Source organism: Rhinolophus sinicus, chromosome 14 (genome assembly GCF_057876585.1).
Source record: "Rhinolophus sinicus isolate RSI-liver-muscle chromosome 14, RSI-T2T, whole genome shotgun sequence".
Taxonomy (NCBI): Eukaryota; Metazoa; Chordata; class Mammalia; order Chiroptera; family Rhinolophidae; genus Rhinolophus; species Rhinolophus sinicus.
This window is the reverse complement of record NC_142514.1, coordinates 158631567-158648509: the sequence shown is the minus strand read 5'-3', so window position 1 is coordinate 158648509 and position 16943 is coordinate 158631567. Positions and strand designations below refer to the sequence as shown.

The following is a 16943-nucleotide window of genomic DNA, read 5'->3' as shown; positions in this document are numbered from 1 at the left end:
TAATAAATACTTTGCATTTTGTTAACTAGATTGAAGCCTAACTTTGAATGTACTCAACACAACTATCATTTGCTGTTTCTCAAATCCAAATACGTTAGATTTGTAATAGTGCCAAAGTTCCAGAATTAAAATTTAATTTTACTTATTATGATAAACAAACAAACAAACAAAAACCTCACAGGGCACAAGTTCTAAATTATCTATTATAATAGGTAATACGAATATTAAGAATATTAAGAATCTCCCTTTCTTTAATGTAATGTCTCTATAATGCTAGGTTTGTTTTATGGGGAAAATACTATAGAATCATATCCTTTGGAGCTTTGTTTATTTGTTTTTAATATTTTAACAAGTTTCTGTCACGTGATTCTGGAAATGAGCATGCTGCTGAAAGTGTGGTCACCCCCTTATCTCTGACAACTCAGGTTCACAGTACTCCTGAGAGTCTGGTTATCCTTAATGGAACACCTATTTGATTCACATCCAAAAAGTCTGCTTTTCCAAATCAAAAGTGCAGTGTTAAATGGTAGATACTACATATAAATAGAAAGTCTTATGGTGACATGAACTAGGATTGTTAAAATGCTTATGTCCTTGTTTTCATGTTGAATACTGTTAAAACCATTTTAAGTTAATCTTACATTTTCAGAATTGCACTCAGGGATTTTCAGATTTTCTTCCTTTGTTGTCACAACTTGAGAGCTCTCATTGCTTCCAGGAGTACTTTGTTGAGCCTTGAGAAAGAAAGAGAGAACATTAAAGAAGGGGTGGGGGTGGGGGGAGAAAGAGAGAGAGAGAGAAGATTTAGAGATAAATAGAGTCAACCGATTCACATGACATTGTAAAATATAATACAATGCAACATCACACTCAAAGAAAAACAACAAAATTAAAATTTGTATATATAGACCTTAAAAAGTGTACCATAAAATTCTTAACTTTGCAATTAAATAAAATAATTTCTACTCAACTTTATATTAGTGATATATTTTAAGAATCCTTGTTCCAATGGAATTATTTTAAGAATCCTTGTTCCTCATAAAGGAGTCCTGTATTTTCTCTTTATTTTAACATCCAGTTATCTGAGAAATAGTAATACACACCTTATTTTCCCGGTAAGAAAGAAAATGCTTTGCAACATCTTACTGTAATTTACATGAAGGATTATATCTACTCCAGTGCTTCACTAGCTAATTAAGTGCTGTTTTATATCTCTGGAAACCCTAAATATTCTAAAATTCATCTTATTTGGAACACTAAATTAAAAAAAAAAAAAATAGCAAGGCATTTTTCCAGGTCTGACTAAGGAAGAATATGCCATAACTAACATATGCAACTATCCCTATGTGCGGATTATCCACTCAAATGTGTGTTTCTTGAGCAGAGCTGATTTGAATACGTTGTTATGCCCATCAACCTGTGAGGGTACTATGGCGGGATAGACAAAAACTAAACTCAGTGAACACCAACTTGCTTGAAGCTGAAAGTTTGATCTCAGTGGATCACAGGGGAGGAGGAAAAGAGCCTTCTAACCACTGGGGACCCAGGAAGACAAATACTATGACGTGGTCTGGTCAGAAGACTCAAATCTACTCAGGTTTCTCTGTGCAGCATTCTAAACAACATCGGCCTGGTTCTCCACAGGCAGTTACATTTTAGTAAATTAAAGTGCTTTGTTTTCTATTGTTTCTCTAACATGCTCCTAGTTCTGTTATTTTTTTACATTTAACACTCTACTGGTTTTATTAAGTATCTTTGTTTTTTTATTTTTTTTAAGATTATTATTTTTATAAGAATAATAATTTTATAGAAATAAAAACCAAAGATGTGATAATAAATAAATAAAGCAAATAAAATGCCTCTCTCTTTTTATACTTAAGAAGTTAAACTTAGTTGTGTGAGATCCAGAAGGTACCCTGCTCTTGCTCTCTCTTCCTCTCCTTTCTTGTTTAAGACCTCTATCTTATGATCTCCCCTAGGAATAAGAAAAAAGTTAAACAGGGAAAGAAAATGTCTTCAGATAAACCAGTTCTCTGTGTTACATGTCATTGGTTAGTATAAAGATGAGAACGGGGTTGTTTCTGTCTTCATAGAGTTTACATAATCTGATTGTTATTCACATAAACATTTCTAATATAAAGCAGATTAAAGAAAGGGGGGCACAAGCAGAGTTGTATATATTTTGAAAGGACGGATGTCAAATCCATTTTGGATACTAAGAAAAGGTATGATGGGAAAGATAATCTTTAAAATGGGCCTCTGAATGATTAAGGCAAGAATGAGGAGAGGGCATTCTAGGTGAAGGTAATACGTATGTAGGAGAGTCAGTTATTGGCATTGGTTTAGAGGGCAGCAGTAGAGTAACTATGAGAAAAATGCTACAAAGTAGGGAGGGGACCCTAAAATAGAGCTACAAATTTATACTTAATTTAGTAGCCAAATGGGAGTCCATTGACTATTTTAAAGCTGATTATGAGACGGCAAAAAAAAAAAAAAAAAGAGAGAGAGATGGCTAAAGCCCCTGTCAGTGTGATGTAGTAGCAGTGTTTAGGCCAAAGTGGAACACAAGATAATCAGGGTGGGGAAACAAAGAAAGAAGCAATAAAAAAATGACCAAGTAGATGGGAACGATGGCTGAAATGAAGTATTGATCCTGGCAATTGAAAACAGATGGGCGGTGATCATATGTTGAGAACAAAGATTAGAACCTACAAAATTGAAAAATTCTACAGAAATACAGAAAGCCAGAGAAACGTTAGATTTGTAGCAAGGAGGTGACTTTCATATTGTTAATAGTTTAAAACACATGGGACTCTTAAATAGACAGACACTCTTGGATAACTGTTAAAAAATATTAACAACAATTAAAACTGCCATTTAATCTAGCTAAAACCTACTGAACATCCACCAGTTGTCTTCCCTTATCCTACAAATTACAGATAGTTTGAGGAAATAAGTTAAAAAGAACAGAGGAAATTAAAACAAAACAAAACAAAACAAAACACTAATGGTGAAGAACAGTCACCCTTGGCACTCACAGCAAAAACCACAACTGCAAAAACATAAAGAATGGATTAAATCACTTTAACAGGCAAGGGGAAATTTTAGTGTATTTTGTTTCTGTTAAACAATGAAATTACTGAGTAAAGAGCCCCAACACACCCTTGTAAATTTATTGTAATGTATAACAGCAGTAGAGGAAATTGAAATATAAAACAAACCCATCATTCCAGCAGTAACTATTTTATTTCTCCAGTCTTTGTCTATATGCACAGACATAAATATTTCATATAGTCACAAATTATATGGCCCATGTCATTTTTTTTCCCCACATACTACAAATATGTTTCATCTATCTAAGGATACATCTAAGGATATATCTACTCTTTACAGGTCTAAATAATATTTCATAGAATGAGATTGCAAGATGTATATTAGAGTTAAAAATCTGCATGGCTTTGAATTTTAGGTTATGTAATATTGTAAAGAACATATTCTTGGTATAGCCTGCATGATACCTCATACCACACTAGTGATTGGTTTAAATGTCTGACTCTCCGCATAGGCTGGGAACTCCTGAAGGAAAGATATCATGCCTTATTCATCATTGCATCCTTTGAAGATAGTACATATTTGAATAAGTTTTGTTAACTTCTTTTTTCTATTCATCATTTATTTAAAATATGTTCTTAGGGTGAAAAGAATATGAAAATTAAGGATCAGAACTGAAACAAGAAAAATGGACATATTTATGGTTACAGAAATCTTTCTAAAATGTAGCAATATGAATTACTTTCAGCAATATGAGTCAAATATTAAAAACATAGTTCTTGATCTCAAAGAGCTCCCACTTGTTCCTCATTAACTGTTCATCATTTCTTCTATCATCCTAATGGTTCCTGATTTTATTCTGGAGGGTAACATTTCTTTTATGGTGTGGTATAACACAAGTGTTGTTTTATGTATCAAATTCCCTGACTTATCCAAGATATTGGCACATGACCCAAATTAGGCCATTGGAGCCTCTATTCTTGGAACTTAATATTGACTAGATTAAGAAGAGGCTACAAGTAGTTAGGTGCATGAATTCCAGTATGTCGCCTTGTCCCAGATGTTTTGACAATAAGACCCTTCTTATGGTTCATGCTTCCCAGACTCCTGAAGCAGGCTTTTTTTCTGCCCATTCCCAGGCTTTTTGCTTCTGTCTTCTCCTGGATACAAGAGCTCCTGATGTTCTTACAATAAAGCCTCTTCATTATATGTGGTAAGGGTCAGTGTTGGTTGCATGTAATCACAGTAACTTGGATGATACAGGGAGTCAAATCAGTAAACGAAAACAGACAGCATGCCTTAAGGGCAGGGAGAGGATTACTGTAGAAAACTAACCTAGCTGGGAAGCCCAAAAGAGTAATGCCAGGCTCATCAATGATAGAGATTATATTTCAGGGTTGTTATTCAAGATCTTCATAAGAATATAAATATGTAGCATATTGATAAATTTTAATGTTTGATTACATTTCCTCATAAAAATATTGTGCATTTATGAAAATGCTCCCAGATTTCGGAAGTGAGGATGAGGCAAGGAATATGTCCAAAATAAAAGGTTTTATCTATCTATCTATCTATCTATCTATCTATCTATCTATCTATCTATCTATCATCTATCTATGTATCAATCATCTATTTATCTATCCTCTATAATCTATCAATCTATTTTTGTGGGCTTTTGCTACTTTGGACAGAGGCTGGAAGGAGCTTCATTAACTATTAAGTTCACAAAGAGCAGGGGGAAAGAATGACAGTGTAATTTTCCTCCTGCATCAGTTTGCCAGGCTATCCTTGTGCTCATTTATTTAAAAACTAGGGTGCCTGGTTTGCCAACCTCTATAGCAGTACTGAAGTTATCACAATTTTTCTTCAGGAAAAAATTTACATATATTAATTACTTTTAACAACTGAAGAAATTATACATCACTTCACCAGTATGATCAATAAAGCATAAAACATTAAATTGTTTTAAATACAAACATATGGTATTTAATCAAAGAACTGTTTGCATTTAAACGTAATACCTGTAATCCTTAACACAGGCCTGCCTTTGCTGTCAGTGAGATGGTTCCTTGTGGAAAGTAGCCTGATTGAGTCTGATGAATTAACACAGAATGGAAATTGACTTTGGGGTAAGATGAAGTATTTTGGAGTTGAAGAAATGTGGATCCTGATTCAGGGTTAGCACATAAGTAAAACAAGGCTTTAGACAATTTGTGTAACTTTGCAGGACTGCTGTTTCCTGCTGTCCTGCCAAATTAGGTCAACGACACCTAAACTGTAGTGTTTTTTTGTTTTTTGTTTTTTTGTGGGTGTCATTTGTTTGTTGATTTGTTTGTTTTAATTATATTTTTTAGAGAAGGTTTCGGTTCACAACAAAATTGAGAGGAAGGTACAGAGATTTCACATATAGCCCAGCTTTCACAATGCATAGTTTTCCCCAATATCAATATCACTCACCAGACAGGTAGAAATATTATCAAGGATAAAACTATATGGATATATCATAATCACCCAAAGTCCATAGTTTACAGTAGGGGTTACCTTTGGTGTTGTACATTCTATGGGTTTGGACAAATGTATAATATATATCTATCATTATACTCACATTATATGGAGTATTTTTCTGCCATCAAAATTTTCTGTGTTCTGACTATTCATCCTTCCCCTCATTGCCCCTGATAACCACTGATATTTTAATTTTGTCCATAGTTTTTCCTTTTCCAGAATGTCCAATAATTGGAAGCATACATATGTAACTATTTCAAATTGACTTCCTTCCCTTAGTAATATGCTCTTAAGTTTCTATCATATCGTTTTGTGACTTAATAGCTCATTTCTTTTCAGTGTTCATTAATATTCCATTGCCTGGATGTACCACACCAGATGGCTTTATTGATAAAGTCTTGCAAACATTTAAAGAAGAATTAATAACAACCCTCCTCGAACACTTCCAAAATAAATAAATAAATAAATAATAATAGAGAAGGGAACACTTCCAAAGTCATTTTACAAAGCCAGCATTGCCCTGATACTAAAAGCAGACAAGGCTACCACAAGGAAATTACAGGCCAATATCCCTGATTAAAAAGTGCAAAAATTCTCAATAAAATATTAGCAAACTGAATCCAACAATACATTAAAAGAATCATATACCATGATCAATTGGGATTTACTCCAGGGATTCAATGCTGCATCAACATGTGAGAATAAGTAAATGTGATATACCACATGAACAATATGAAGGATAAAACTCAAATAATCATGCCTGTAGATGCCAAAAAAGCATTTTACAAAATTCTTGTCATATCAAGAATTCCAGAATAAATCACATATCTTAGTCATTTCCATGTTCAGTTGTAGAAAGCATAGCATGCACATTACATATATGTTTTTTCTCTAATTTAACTTGATATTTTTAACAGCATAAGAAGATAGGCACAGGTGATGCATAAAGCTATTTTTTTAGTTGTGGAAAGATTCAAATGAATATTCAGAGAAGGTGAAGGTGAATAATATGAAAAACAAAAAGTTTGTTTTTGGGCTTACAAGTAGTATCCTTACAGCTGTAATAAATAAATAAATAAATAAATAAATAAATAAATAAATAAATAAATAAACAAACGCTAGATATAGATATATAAATATAGATACAGATCACAATACATTTCATCAAATTGGTAAGCACTTTAAGTTCAACATTTAATTTAATTAACTGAAAACAGAATGAGATGAATTTCATTACTATCCAGGATTGAATCACAATGATAAGATTTACTTTCACACTTGGAACAATGAAAAATATTGGAAAAAATGGGTGAAAAAAGGAAATGGAAAAAAGAGGAAACAATAGTTTTAAGCAAACTGACAACAGACAATGAGGGACGCAGTCACTTAGAACCCAAATGAGGTGCACAGAGCCTGAATCACTTTTAACTACCGACTGAGAGAATGGCAGTGAAGAGCTGAAACAATGGAAAAGTATGGGCACCGAAGACCAATATTGGGAGGAGTGAATTCTGCCAAAGCTCACACATACAGTGGACTTTCCAGAGACCAAACAGTGGACCATATCTCCCTTATAATGGGGCCACAAAGATGAATAAAGGGATTAAAATTGTTATTTTGTTTAGTTGACTTAATTTAGTTCCCATAGGTCCTTGAAAAAAAAAATCAAGAATATTTTAAAGGCAAGAACAATGTCTCTTTCATCTCTATAACTCCTCACAATTAGCAGCAGTGTTGACGAAAGGCAAACATTTGATGTTATTTTAAAGAATAGAGACATCACAAAATTCTTCAGGTGATATCTCATCTGAACTCTTTGAGGCAGGTATTATTAGCTTCATCTTTTGAACACAAAAGTGGAAAGTCTGAGAGGTCCACTGAGTCATCAAAATCAAACAGCTTTTGGATGACAGAGCTAATGATTTAACCCAAGCGGTTAGACTCCAATTTCTTTGTTCTTTCAATGTCATCTTAATATCTCCATACTAGGTGTGATACTGATTGACAGGGTTCATCAATATGGACTATAAGGCCCCTCTGACCCCGCAAATTATGTAATGACTTTCTCCAAGGGTCTAGTTTCTGTATTATGTTTTACTGGCAAAAAGAAAGAGGACCTCTACAGAATATTCTGCCTGTACAGTCTAGTTTGCCAACATATACTTTAACTTTATTACGGCTTGCTTTGTGGCCAAGTAATTGCTTTAAGAAAATAAATAAATATTGATAGATAGACAGACAGACAGACAGACAGACAGATAGATAGATAAAGGATTTTAAAATGATGCTCTGTTTAAAGAATACAAATGCCCATATATGAGGATGGACAATTAAGTTCACAAACTCCTCCTAGAAAAAGTGCTACATACCTTATTGCTGAATATCACTGTGATCACCTTTGAAGTATACTGCCCTTAGGAAGCTATGCACTGACCCCAGCACCTAGTCCATCATTCAAAGCAGTTTTGGGACTCTTTTCTGGAATGGCCATCAGAGCTGTTGTCGTATTACCCTTGATGTCCTGAATGTCATCAAAATGTCTTCCTTTCCATATCGCCTTTATCTTCGGGTAAAGAAATAAGTCATTGGGGGCCAGATCAGGTGAGCAGGGAGGGTATTCCAGTATAGTTATTTGTTTCCTGGCTAAATCTCCCTCACAGACAGTGCCGTGCGAGCTGGTGCATTGTTGTGATGCAAGAGCCATGAATTGTTGGCGAAAATTTCAGGTTGTCTAACTTTTTCATGCAGCCTTTTCAGCACTTCCAACTAGTCAACTTGGTAACTGTTTGTCCAGTTGGTACAAATTCATAATGGATAAGCCCTCTAATATCAAAAAGTTTACCAACATCATGGCAACAAGTTTTCGACCTTAATTATCAAACCTCGTATATTATAAAGTTGCCAAATACATTACTTGATTTTTCCACATCTTTACTAATTTTGGTCTACAAGAAATCTCTGATTTTTTTTTTATATTTATAGATTGTTGACAGATAAAGTTATAAGGAGGAGTGGTATGGCTGTTGTCCACCTACAAACTTCCCAGAAACATTCCTTCTTTTACTTAAATTCATGTATATAAAAAGACAAAAAGGGTGACCAGAAAAATGGTCTACAGTGCTAACGAAAGACAATTTCCCAAGAGAATGGCTTGGAGTGTTAAAAAAAAAAAAATGTTTAAAAGCCAATTCTTCCCCTTGCTCTACTTCCCTCTCTATCCTCAGGGTAAGATAATATGCTATGATCAAAAAGAAATAACATTAGTTAGTATACAATTTTCAAAGCTGACTAATGCTCGTCTAGTTCTCTGCCCCCTAATTCTCCTAAATCCTGCTGTTATGCTTCAGCAGAAAACAAGTGCATCATTTGTCCTTGCATTTCCACCCTTACGATATTTCCAGAATAGCAGCTTTAACTTGAAAGCCCAAAGGTTTCTGGCATTCTGTTTTTGTCCAATTCTTCAGCCTCACATTGTTTGCCAGTTAAATCGTTGCCAAGAAGGAAAAAAATAAAAATCTTCTTGTGGGATTCTATATAGAAGAGTTATTTCCAAATAAGAGCTAACAAATTATTCCCTAGAAACTAAATAGCTGACTAGATTCTTAACAGAAACAAATGTTGGATTTTGTTCAAGTCTCCCTTTGTTCTAATGTGAGCAGAAATTGTGATAAATAATATAAATAAGCACTATCTCACTTACCAAAAATGACTTGGTTTGATAGGACCCCCTCCCCACCGCACCCTTGCAGCAACCTCAGGCAGTTCAGTGTTTTTTGAAAAAGGCAACACTATTCTCTTTCTGTGCTTTTATTCAATTTGCATTTTCTATCCCAATTTGCTTTCTTCTGTGACTTTATATAATGAATCCCTACTGGGGACATTCGGTCCAGCTCAATCACTCCTTCTTCCACAAATACTTCCTAAAGATTGAGGCAGGTATGAGAGCATCTCTGTGGTTCTAAGAGAGGGGAAAAAAAAAGATGCAACAGCGTTTAATAACATTTCCAGGAAAGGAAGTATTAAAATTATATGTAAATTTTATGATAAATCTTCATGTCAGAAATTGTAAAATATGAAGCAGAAAAAAGGCATATTAGAATCCTCATTTTTTGTAGAAAATTGAAACTCTGATAGTGGTTAAATCGTTTGTCAAAAGTCATGTTACTAAATTTGGTGCAATACCAGCGTATTAGTTTCTTACTTCTGCTCTAACAAATTACAACACTGGCATAAAACAATACAATTTATTATCTTAAAGTTCTACTGGCAGATATTTAACACTGTCTCAATGGATTAAAATCAAGGTTTCAGTGGGACTATGCTGCTTTCTAGAGGCTCTAAAGAAGATAAAATCTTTGCCTTTTCCAGCTGCTAGAGTCTTCTCACTGCCTTCAGCTCATAACTTTCATCCTTTATCTTCATTCAACAATGATGTATCTTTCTGTGACTTCTATACTTATAACTCCCTCCTCTCTTTTCTTGCCCACTTTTAAGGCACTTTTTCTTTACTTTGGGCCCAATCATTTAAACCAGCATAATCTCTCTAATGTCAACTGATTGGTTATTTTACTTCTGTGCTTCCCCAAAAATGAGATCCAGCTGGACAATCAGCTCTAATGCGTCTTTTGGAGCAAAAATTAATATACGACCCAGTATCATATCATATCATCATATCATATCATATCATATCATATCATATCATATCATATCATATCATAAACCTTGTCTTATAATATAGTAAAATAAGACTAGGTATTATATTAATTTTTGCTTCAAAAAATGCATTAGTGTTGATTGGCTAGGTCTTATTTTCAGGGAAACACGGTATCTGCAACCTTAGTTCCCCTTTGTCATGTAACCTTACAAAATACACAATATGTTTCTAAACTAAAAATATATTTATAAATAACTCATACATCTAAGAGGAAATCAATGCATTTAAAAAATACACACACACACACACACACACACACACACACACACACACACACACATATATATATATATATATATATATATATATATATATATATATATATATATAAATAATTGGATTTCTAATGAAAATGCTATATTTGAAATGTTTGGAATATAGCTAAAATAGCCCATTGTAGGAAAATGTATAACTTCAAAATACTTATAGTAAAAACAGAGAAAAGGCTAACAAACTTTAAAAGTTTGCAAATAATCCAAATAAAAAAGAAATATGCTGATTAAATAAAGAAAGGGAGAACAACTGTGGAAGTAAAAAACAAAGCCAGAATAGAAAGAATAAACAGAAAAACCATGATCATTTAAAATAGTAATATTTTAAAGAAATATTGGTAGGTATAAATAAGCTTTTTGGAATGAGAAAGTTTGTATAACTATACTATATTTTATAGCAGAATTTTAAAAGATAAGAGATAATACCACAAACATTTTAAAGCTAATCCATTTTTAACTACATATGAAATTAGCAAATTTCTAGAAAAATATAACTGCAAAACTTACTGAAACAAAAATAGGGAAATCAGATGTTATCTAGCAGAACAATAGATTGCAAGTTACTGGACAAACGGACACTATTTGACAATTATTGATAAAATCAGTGACCCATGTTAATATATTATAATTTGTACCACTAAATCACACTATACTCTAAAACAACTCTATATGAGTTAAGTAATGTAGTGAAAATAATCTGTAATATATTTGGAAAAAAAATATGGAGCAATTTTATGACTCGAGGGTAGGAAACTTTTTTAATAAAAAAGGCAGTACACACTAATCACAAAATAAATTGATAGACTGATTCAACTGCATGCAGTCTTTTTTTATCAAAAAACATAAAAAAGTAAAGAAAAGAAGAAAAAACATTACATATATGAACTGGGAATAGTTTTTGGTAAATAAAAGATTGTTATCTAGGATACATAAAGGAGTCTTATAAATCAATAAGTAAATCACAAAATGTAAATAAGGAAAGGGCAAAGATACAACTAGTCATGTTATAAAAGGATAAACAAATTGTGTGTTAAGTTAGGAAAAGATTGTTCTCTGTCATTAATAATCAAGGAAATACAAATTAAGACCTGAGTCATTTAGTTTTATATTAGATTAGACAAATTTTTGGCTTAAAATAAAAAGTTTGGTGAGAATGTGGAATGGAACAATAATAATGTGTCCTCAATATTTGTAGGAAATAAATTTCAAGAACCCATTTTGGAAAACAACTTTTCTATATCCCGTGTTGTTGATAGGCACACGGCCTTTGATACTATAATCCTAATGATACAGCCTAGGCTATCTTCTATGTGACTATACCCAGAGATACGAAACAGAATGTTCTTAAATGCATTGTTCCTAAAAGCAAAAAACAAATTAATGCAAATGTCCATCAGTTGTACAATGAAGAAATAAATTATAGTATTATCTCATACTTCAATTTAGTAGTGAGAATTAATTGAACTACAACTACAAGCAACAAAAATAGATACATCCTAGAAATATTCAGTGAAAAAAGGTAGTTAAAGAAAGAAAAGGATAATACTATTTTTAAAATGCAGAAACAATAAAAAAAAGCTATACTCCATACAGACAAACATGTGTGGGGTAAAATACACACAACCACACAAACAGTGTTTGAGGAATAATAGCAAATTTAGGGTAGGAATTCTGCATCAATATACAGCTAACATCAGCAATACTAATAATGTTCCAGTCATGTTTTTTGTGTTGCTTGGTAGACTTATGTCCATGGGAATTTAATCAATCAATTGCTGAACATAATCAGAAAATTTTCTGTTAAAATTTTAAATTTGTTCCTTTCTTTCTGTGTGTGTGCATTTGTTTTATATTATGTACACAAGTTAGGTAAAAACATTAAATAAATAAGTGTTATGTCAGTTGCAGAATATATCTATTGATATGGAAATCATTCATACTTTTTTTAAATTAAAATAGTTTATAAAACAATATATACAGCCTCATTCTATTCTGTGAAAATGTATAAAAATGTGTACGTGTTTGAGAGAAAATATGTGAAATATTTTGTTTCTTACTTGGGGGGGTTATAGAAATTTCTATGCTGTTTTTATTTGTTTTATTGCTTTCAGTTTATTTTTTGCCTGAAATAACATAGATTAATTCTAAAATAAGAGAAAAAAAAGGACAAACGTAAAATTTTGTATGTAAGAAAAACATTAATCCAAGTCAAAAGAATTTTAAGCAATATGATGGAGGAATTGAGGCTAGAAACTAGGCTCAAGGACTGTCTTAGAGAATTGGATTTTGAAATGAAGAAAAGGAATCTGGGAAAAGGATTCAGATTTCAGAAAAGGTGAAATAGAGGGAGCTCTAGGACAGAATAAGGTTTGTGGGAATTAAAAATAGTACATGAACATGCTCCAAAGAGAAAGTATCAACAGTGGAAAGGAATGTTTCATTGAATAGTTGATGGATTTGACCCCCAGACTGAATTTAGACATTCATCTACCAGGTAATGGAGAACTAAAGTATACCTTTTAACATCTTGACTGACTTAGAGGTAATTACTCATAGACTTGGTGCTTGTAACTTCAGTCATTGCCACACAATTCAGTTTAAATTGTATGGATCACATATCTACATCTATATCTATATCATCTATATCTATATCTATATATCTATACATATATCTATAAAATAATAGCTATGAAGATTGAGAAAAAAGGCTTCATGGGTATTTCTAAATTTCATTTCTGAATAACGTAATTATGAAGTAAAAGTAATATAAATAATGGCATACATTATTTATTCAAAAGGAGAATTATTGTAAACTCATCATGAGAAACATTAGTGTTTCCAAAGGGTTTTGAATATTACTATTGCTATTCTAAAGTGAATTAACTACTCTATTAGTAATAACTATTTATTAATATTTCAAAATGGCATACATCCTGCTTAAATCAGAAATAATCATTTAACAACAACTTTTTTTCTTACACTGATAATTGTTTAGAAATAATCAGGAAATTCATGTTTGTATCTTGTGGTATTACGGAACTTGATTGATATTACAGGTACGGATGTGTGTGGCCAACATGGATAAGGAGCACTACTTGCCCATGGATTGGAAGAATACATGGATATGTTTGATTTAAATCTGGAACAATGAGTTTAATTCAGTACAGACTTTTACTAGTTTAAAAAGTTGAGAAAACTAAAATAATTAAGGAAAAATCCCTGAGTTTGCATTTTCTGTTTTCTTTATTTTTGAGGAGGGTAGAGAGAACATGATAACAACAGCTTCCATTTATACCCTTTGTCATGTGCTGCAAAAATATAATTATGTGCATTGTATCCCAGCAACCAATCATGCTACTTTTTAAAAATCAGAAAATTACAATTAAGAGTGTAAGAAACTTGCCCAAATTCAAGAAGCAAACAAATGGTAGCGCTCACTCCTTAACCATAGTGAATCCTGATATTGGACCACTGTAAAATTTAACAAGGAAAAAACTGACAACTTAAATCAATACGTTAAGTTATTTTGACCCATATTGCATATGCACCACTTTCCAAATAGAGCATCTCTGAAGCACATTAGAAAGAATAGTATTCACAGTGTAATAATTCATCTCCAGAGATCAAAAGGTGTGTAATTACCAAAATTTAATCAATGGATTCCTGTACATAATTGGAAAATTTTCTGTTAAAATTTTAAATTTATTCTTTTCCTTCTCATTTTGGTAGAAATACAAAGAAGGTAAAATTACTGTCCAGTAATATTTCTGTAGAAATGGATAGTGCCCAGATAACCTTTTAATTTTATAAATGTCCAATGAACTTTAAAACAAGGCTTCATGAACTGATGTCCACTGATATTAAATTATAGGTTTTGTTTTCTGTGCAGAGAGTCCATTGCTTTTATAAAATTATTAAAGCATCTGCAAAATCACTAATGATTAAAAATAACTGACTTAAAGCCCATTTCTTATTTTTGTCACAACCCTAATGACTTGCACATACCCTCCCTTTTTAGGCTAGTAATAAGTATGTAGTTTGTGTATTTGTTCATTTATTCAAAAACTAGTTATTGGGTGACTATGACGTGGCCAGACTGTGTCAGGCTATGAAACCGAAGTGGGTCCTGTGTTCATGGAACCCAGTCTGGTGGAAGAATGGCATGTAAACCAAGTAATTTCACAAAACTTGAATTGAATACAATTTGGATAGTTACTATTAAAGAAGATTTTAGATTGCTTTGAGAGCCCAGCATACAATAGGGTGAGCTGAACCATCTGGAGAGTCAGGTAAGTTTTCCTGAAGACGTGACGTTGAAGATGATACCTGAGGATGAGCAGTGAATCCCCAGCTGAAAAGGCCAGGGACTGCCTTCCAGCTGAAGAAGTAGAATAGGCAAGGGACTGAGGAGTGGGAATGTTTGCTAACTTTAAGGAACCTGACGAAAGCAATATTGTTGGGGAAAGATAAGAAGTGGTGAAAAATCCAGGTGGCATGGAAGACATGGCTGTCTCATTAATGTCTGCCTAATTTTCTCTCCCAGCTTTGACTTTTAGCTCTACCCCAAGAGTCATCCACATCATGTAGTTCCATCTTTCCTCCCCAACCCACCCCTCACAGATTCCCTATATTCCTCTTTACTGCAGCCTCCAAAATGCTGACAGTCAAATGTAACAAAAGACAAAGCTGAAATGAATTACGTTGCTCTTCCTGTGTTGGCTGCCTGCTACATTCAGGCTAACCGGAAATTTCCTGGGTCTGGTCACAGAGAAGCTCTTTCAAAATATGCTCTTTAACTCTTGCTATACCTGCTCAGGGACCTGATTACTCTTCTCAAAACCAGTACTCCAAACACTCACCACTCATGATATCAAACACTCTCTCTTCCCTCTTACACACACATGTACATACACCCTCACACATGTGCATGTGCAGTATTTTTATGTCTTGCGTTATTCATAACAGTCCCCTCCTGACCCTGTCCTTCTGTCCATGGTTATATCTTCTATTTTCCCCAAAATCTTTTTCCTGATAAATTCCCAGTTATCCTTGAAAATACAGTTTGAATATAATCTGCACTAATGAGTCTTCCCAAACTTTCTCATGGACGATCTAATTTTTCTTCACCCTCTATGCATCCATAAGATGTTTTTAAATTTAGTGTAATTTTGATTTTTAAAATGTGTTTAATTATCTACTATCTTGGGGACTCTGTATCAGTTAGAAATCTTTTAACTGTGAATTACATAATTTTCAACTAAAAATAGCTTAAACTCTATGGGCTTAGTACCTCACCTATGAAATCCTAAATAGGGAAGTTCTAAAGGAGGTTGATTCTGCAATTCAGTAACGTTATTAGGATCTATCAGTTCTTCATCTTTCTGCTCTGATGTTTTCAGAATGCCCCCACATAATCACAAGATGGTTATAGCAGTTCTAATTTAATAACTTTCCAAATTATTCTATTGGTTATACAACACCATATACCATGTTTCCCTGAAAATAAGACCTAGCCGGACAATCAGCTCTAATACATCTTTTAGAGCAAAAATTAATATACGCCCCGGTCTTATTTTACTATAAGACCCAGTCTATATAATATAATATAATATAATATAATATAATGTGATGTGATGTGATGTGATGTGATGTGATGTGATGTGATGTGATGTGATGTGATGTAATGTAATATAATATATACTGGGTCTTATATTAATTTTTTCTCCAAAAGAAGCATTTGAGCTGATTGTTCCGTTAGGTCTTATTTTTAGGGAAACATGGTACCTATTACATATTTATCTATTGTTGATGGTAGAATCCAATCAATGGAATAATTTTAAAAGTCATTAAAGTAGATCCCAAGATAAATTATTTATTCAGAGGCCCTTAATTTATCATAGAGATACGTAAGTCTTCAAAAAAAAAATCCAAGTATTCCATTTATTCTTAGGAGATAATGTTTGTGCTAGAGAAGCAGAGAAGGAAATAGGGTTGCCAGTGATTAAATGTAGAATCAAAGCCAAAGTATTCGATAATAACAGAATCCATTTATTGGTATATACACCAACAACAGGAAAATAACTCTAGAGAGATGACATCAGAAAGGAAGATGTAATTAATGAAACCTAAAAGGATGTATAGCGCTGCAATAAAGAAGAGTTTTTCAAGTCAAGAAAAATGGAGTTTTGTTCTAACAATGTCAAGCTTCAGAAAAATGGAGTGTCTAAAATAGGCTGGGTGTAGCTGGCTTCTCTGGAGGAAATAATGGTCCATTAAAAATGAGATGAATGATCATACTGTATTAAGAATCACAAATGAAAGATGTTCATTCTCAGACATTTCTTTTTAAAAATTCTCAGAAAATGACTTTAGCTATATTAGACAAAGTGTGTGGTATTAGA

The 16943-nt window shown here is 32.9% G+C and overlaps 1 protein-coding gene across 6 annotated transcripts in view; it reads right to left on the bottom strand.

The window, feature by feature from the left end:
* The window catches only part of LUZP2 (leucine zipper protein 2), a 463398-nt gene that overhangs the window by 22840 nt on the left and 423615 nt on the right, over positions 1-16943 (bottom strand). For all 6 annotated transcript variants that reach the window (XM_074336147.2, XM_074336145.2, XM_019742592.3 and 3 more), the window contains exon 11: positions 642-734. In XM_074336147.2, the coding sequence (XP_074192248.2) occupies positions 642-734 (93 nt within the window). The remainder of the gene's footprint in view (positions 1-641; positions 735-16943) is intronic.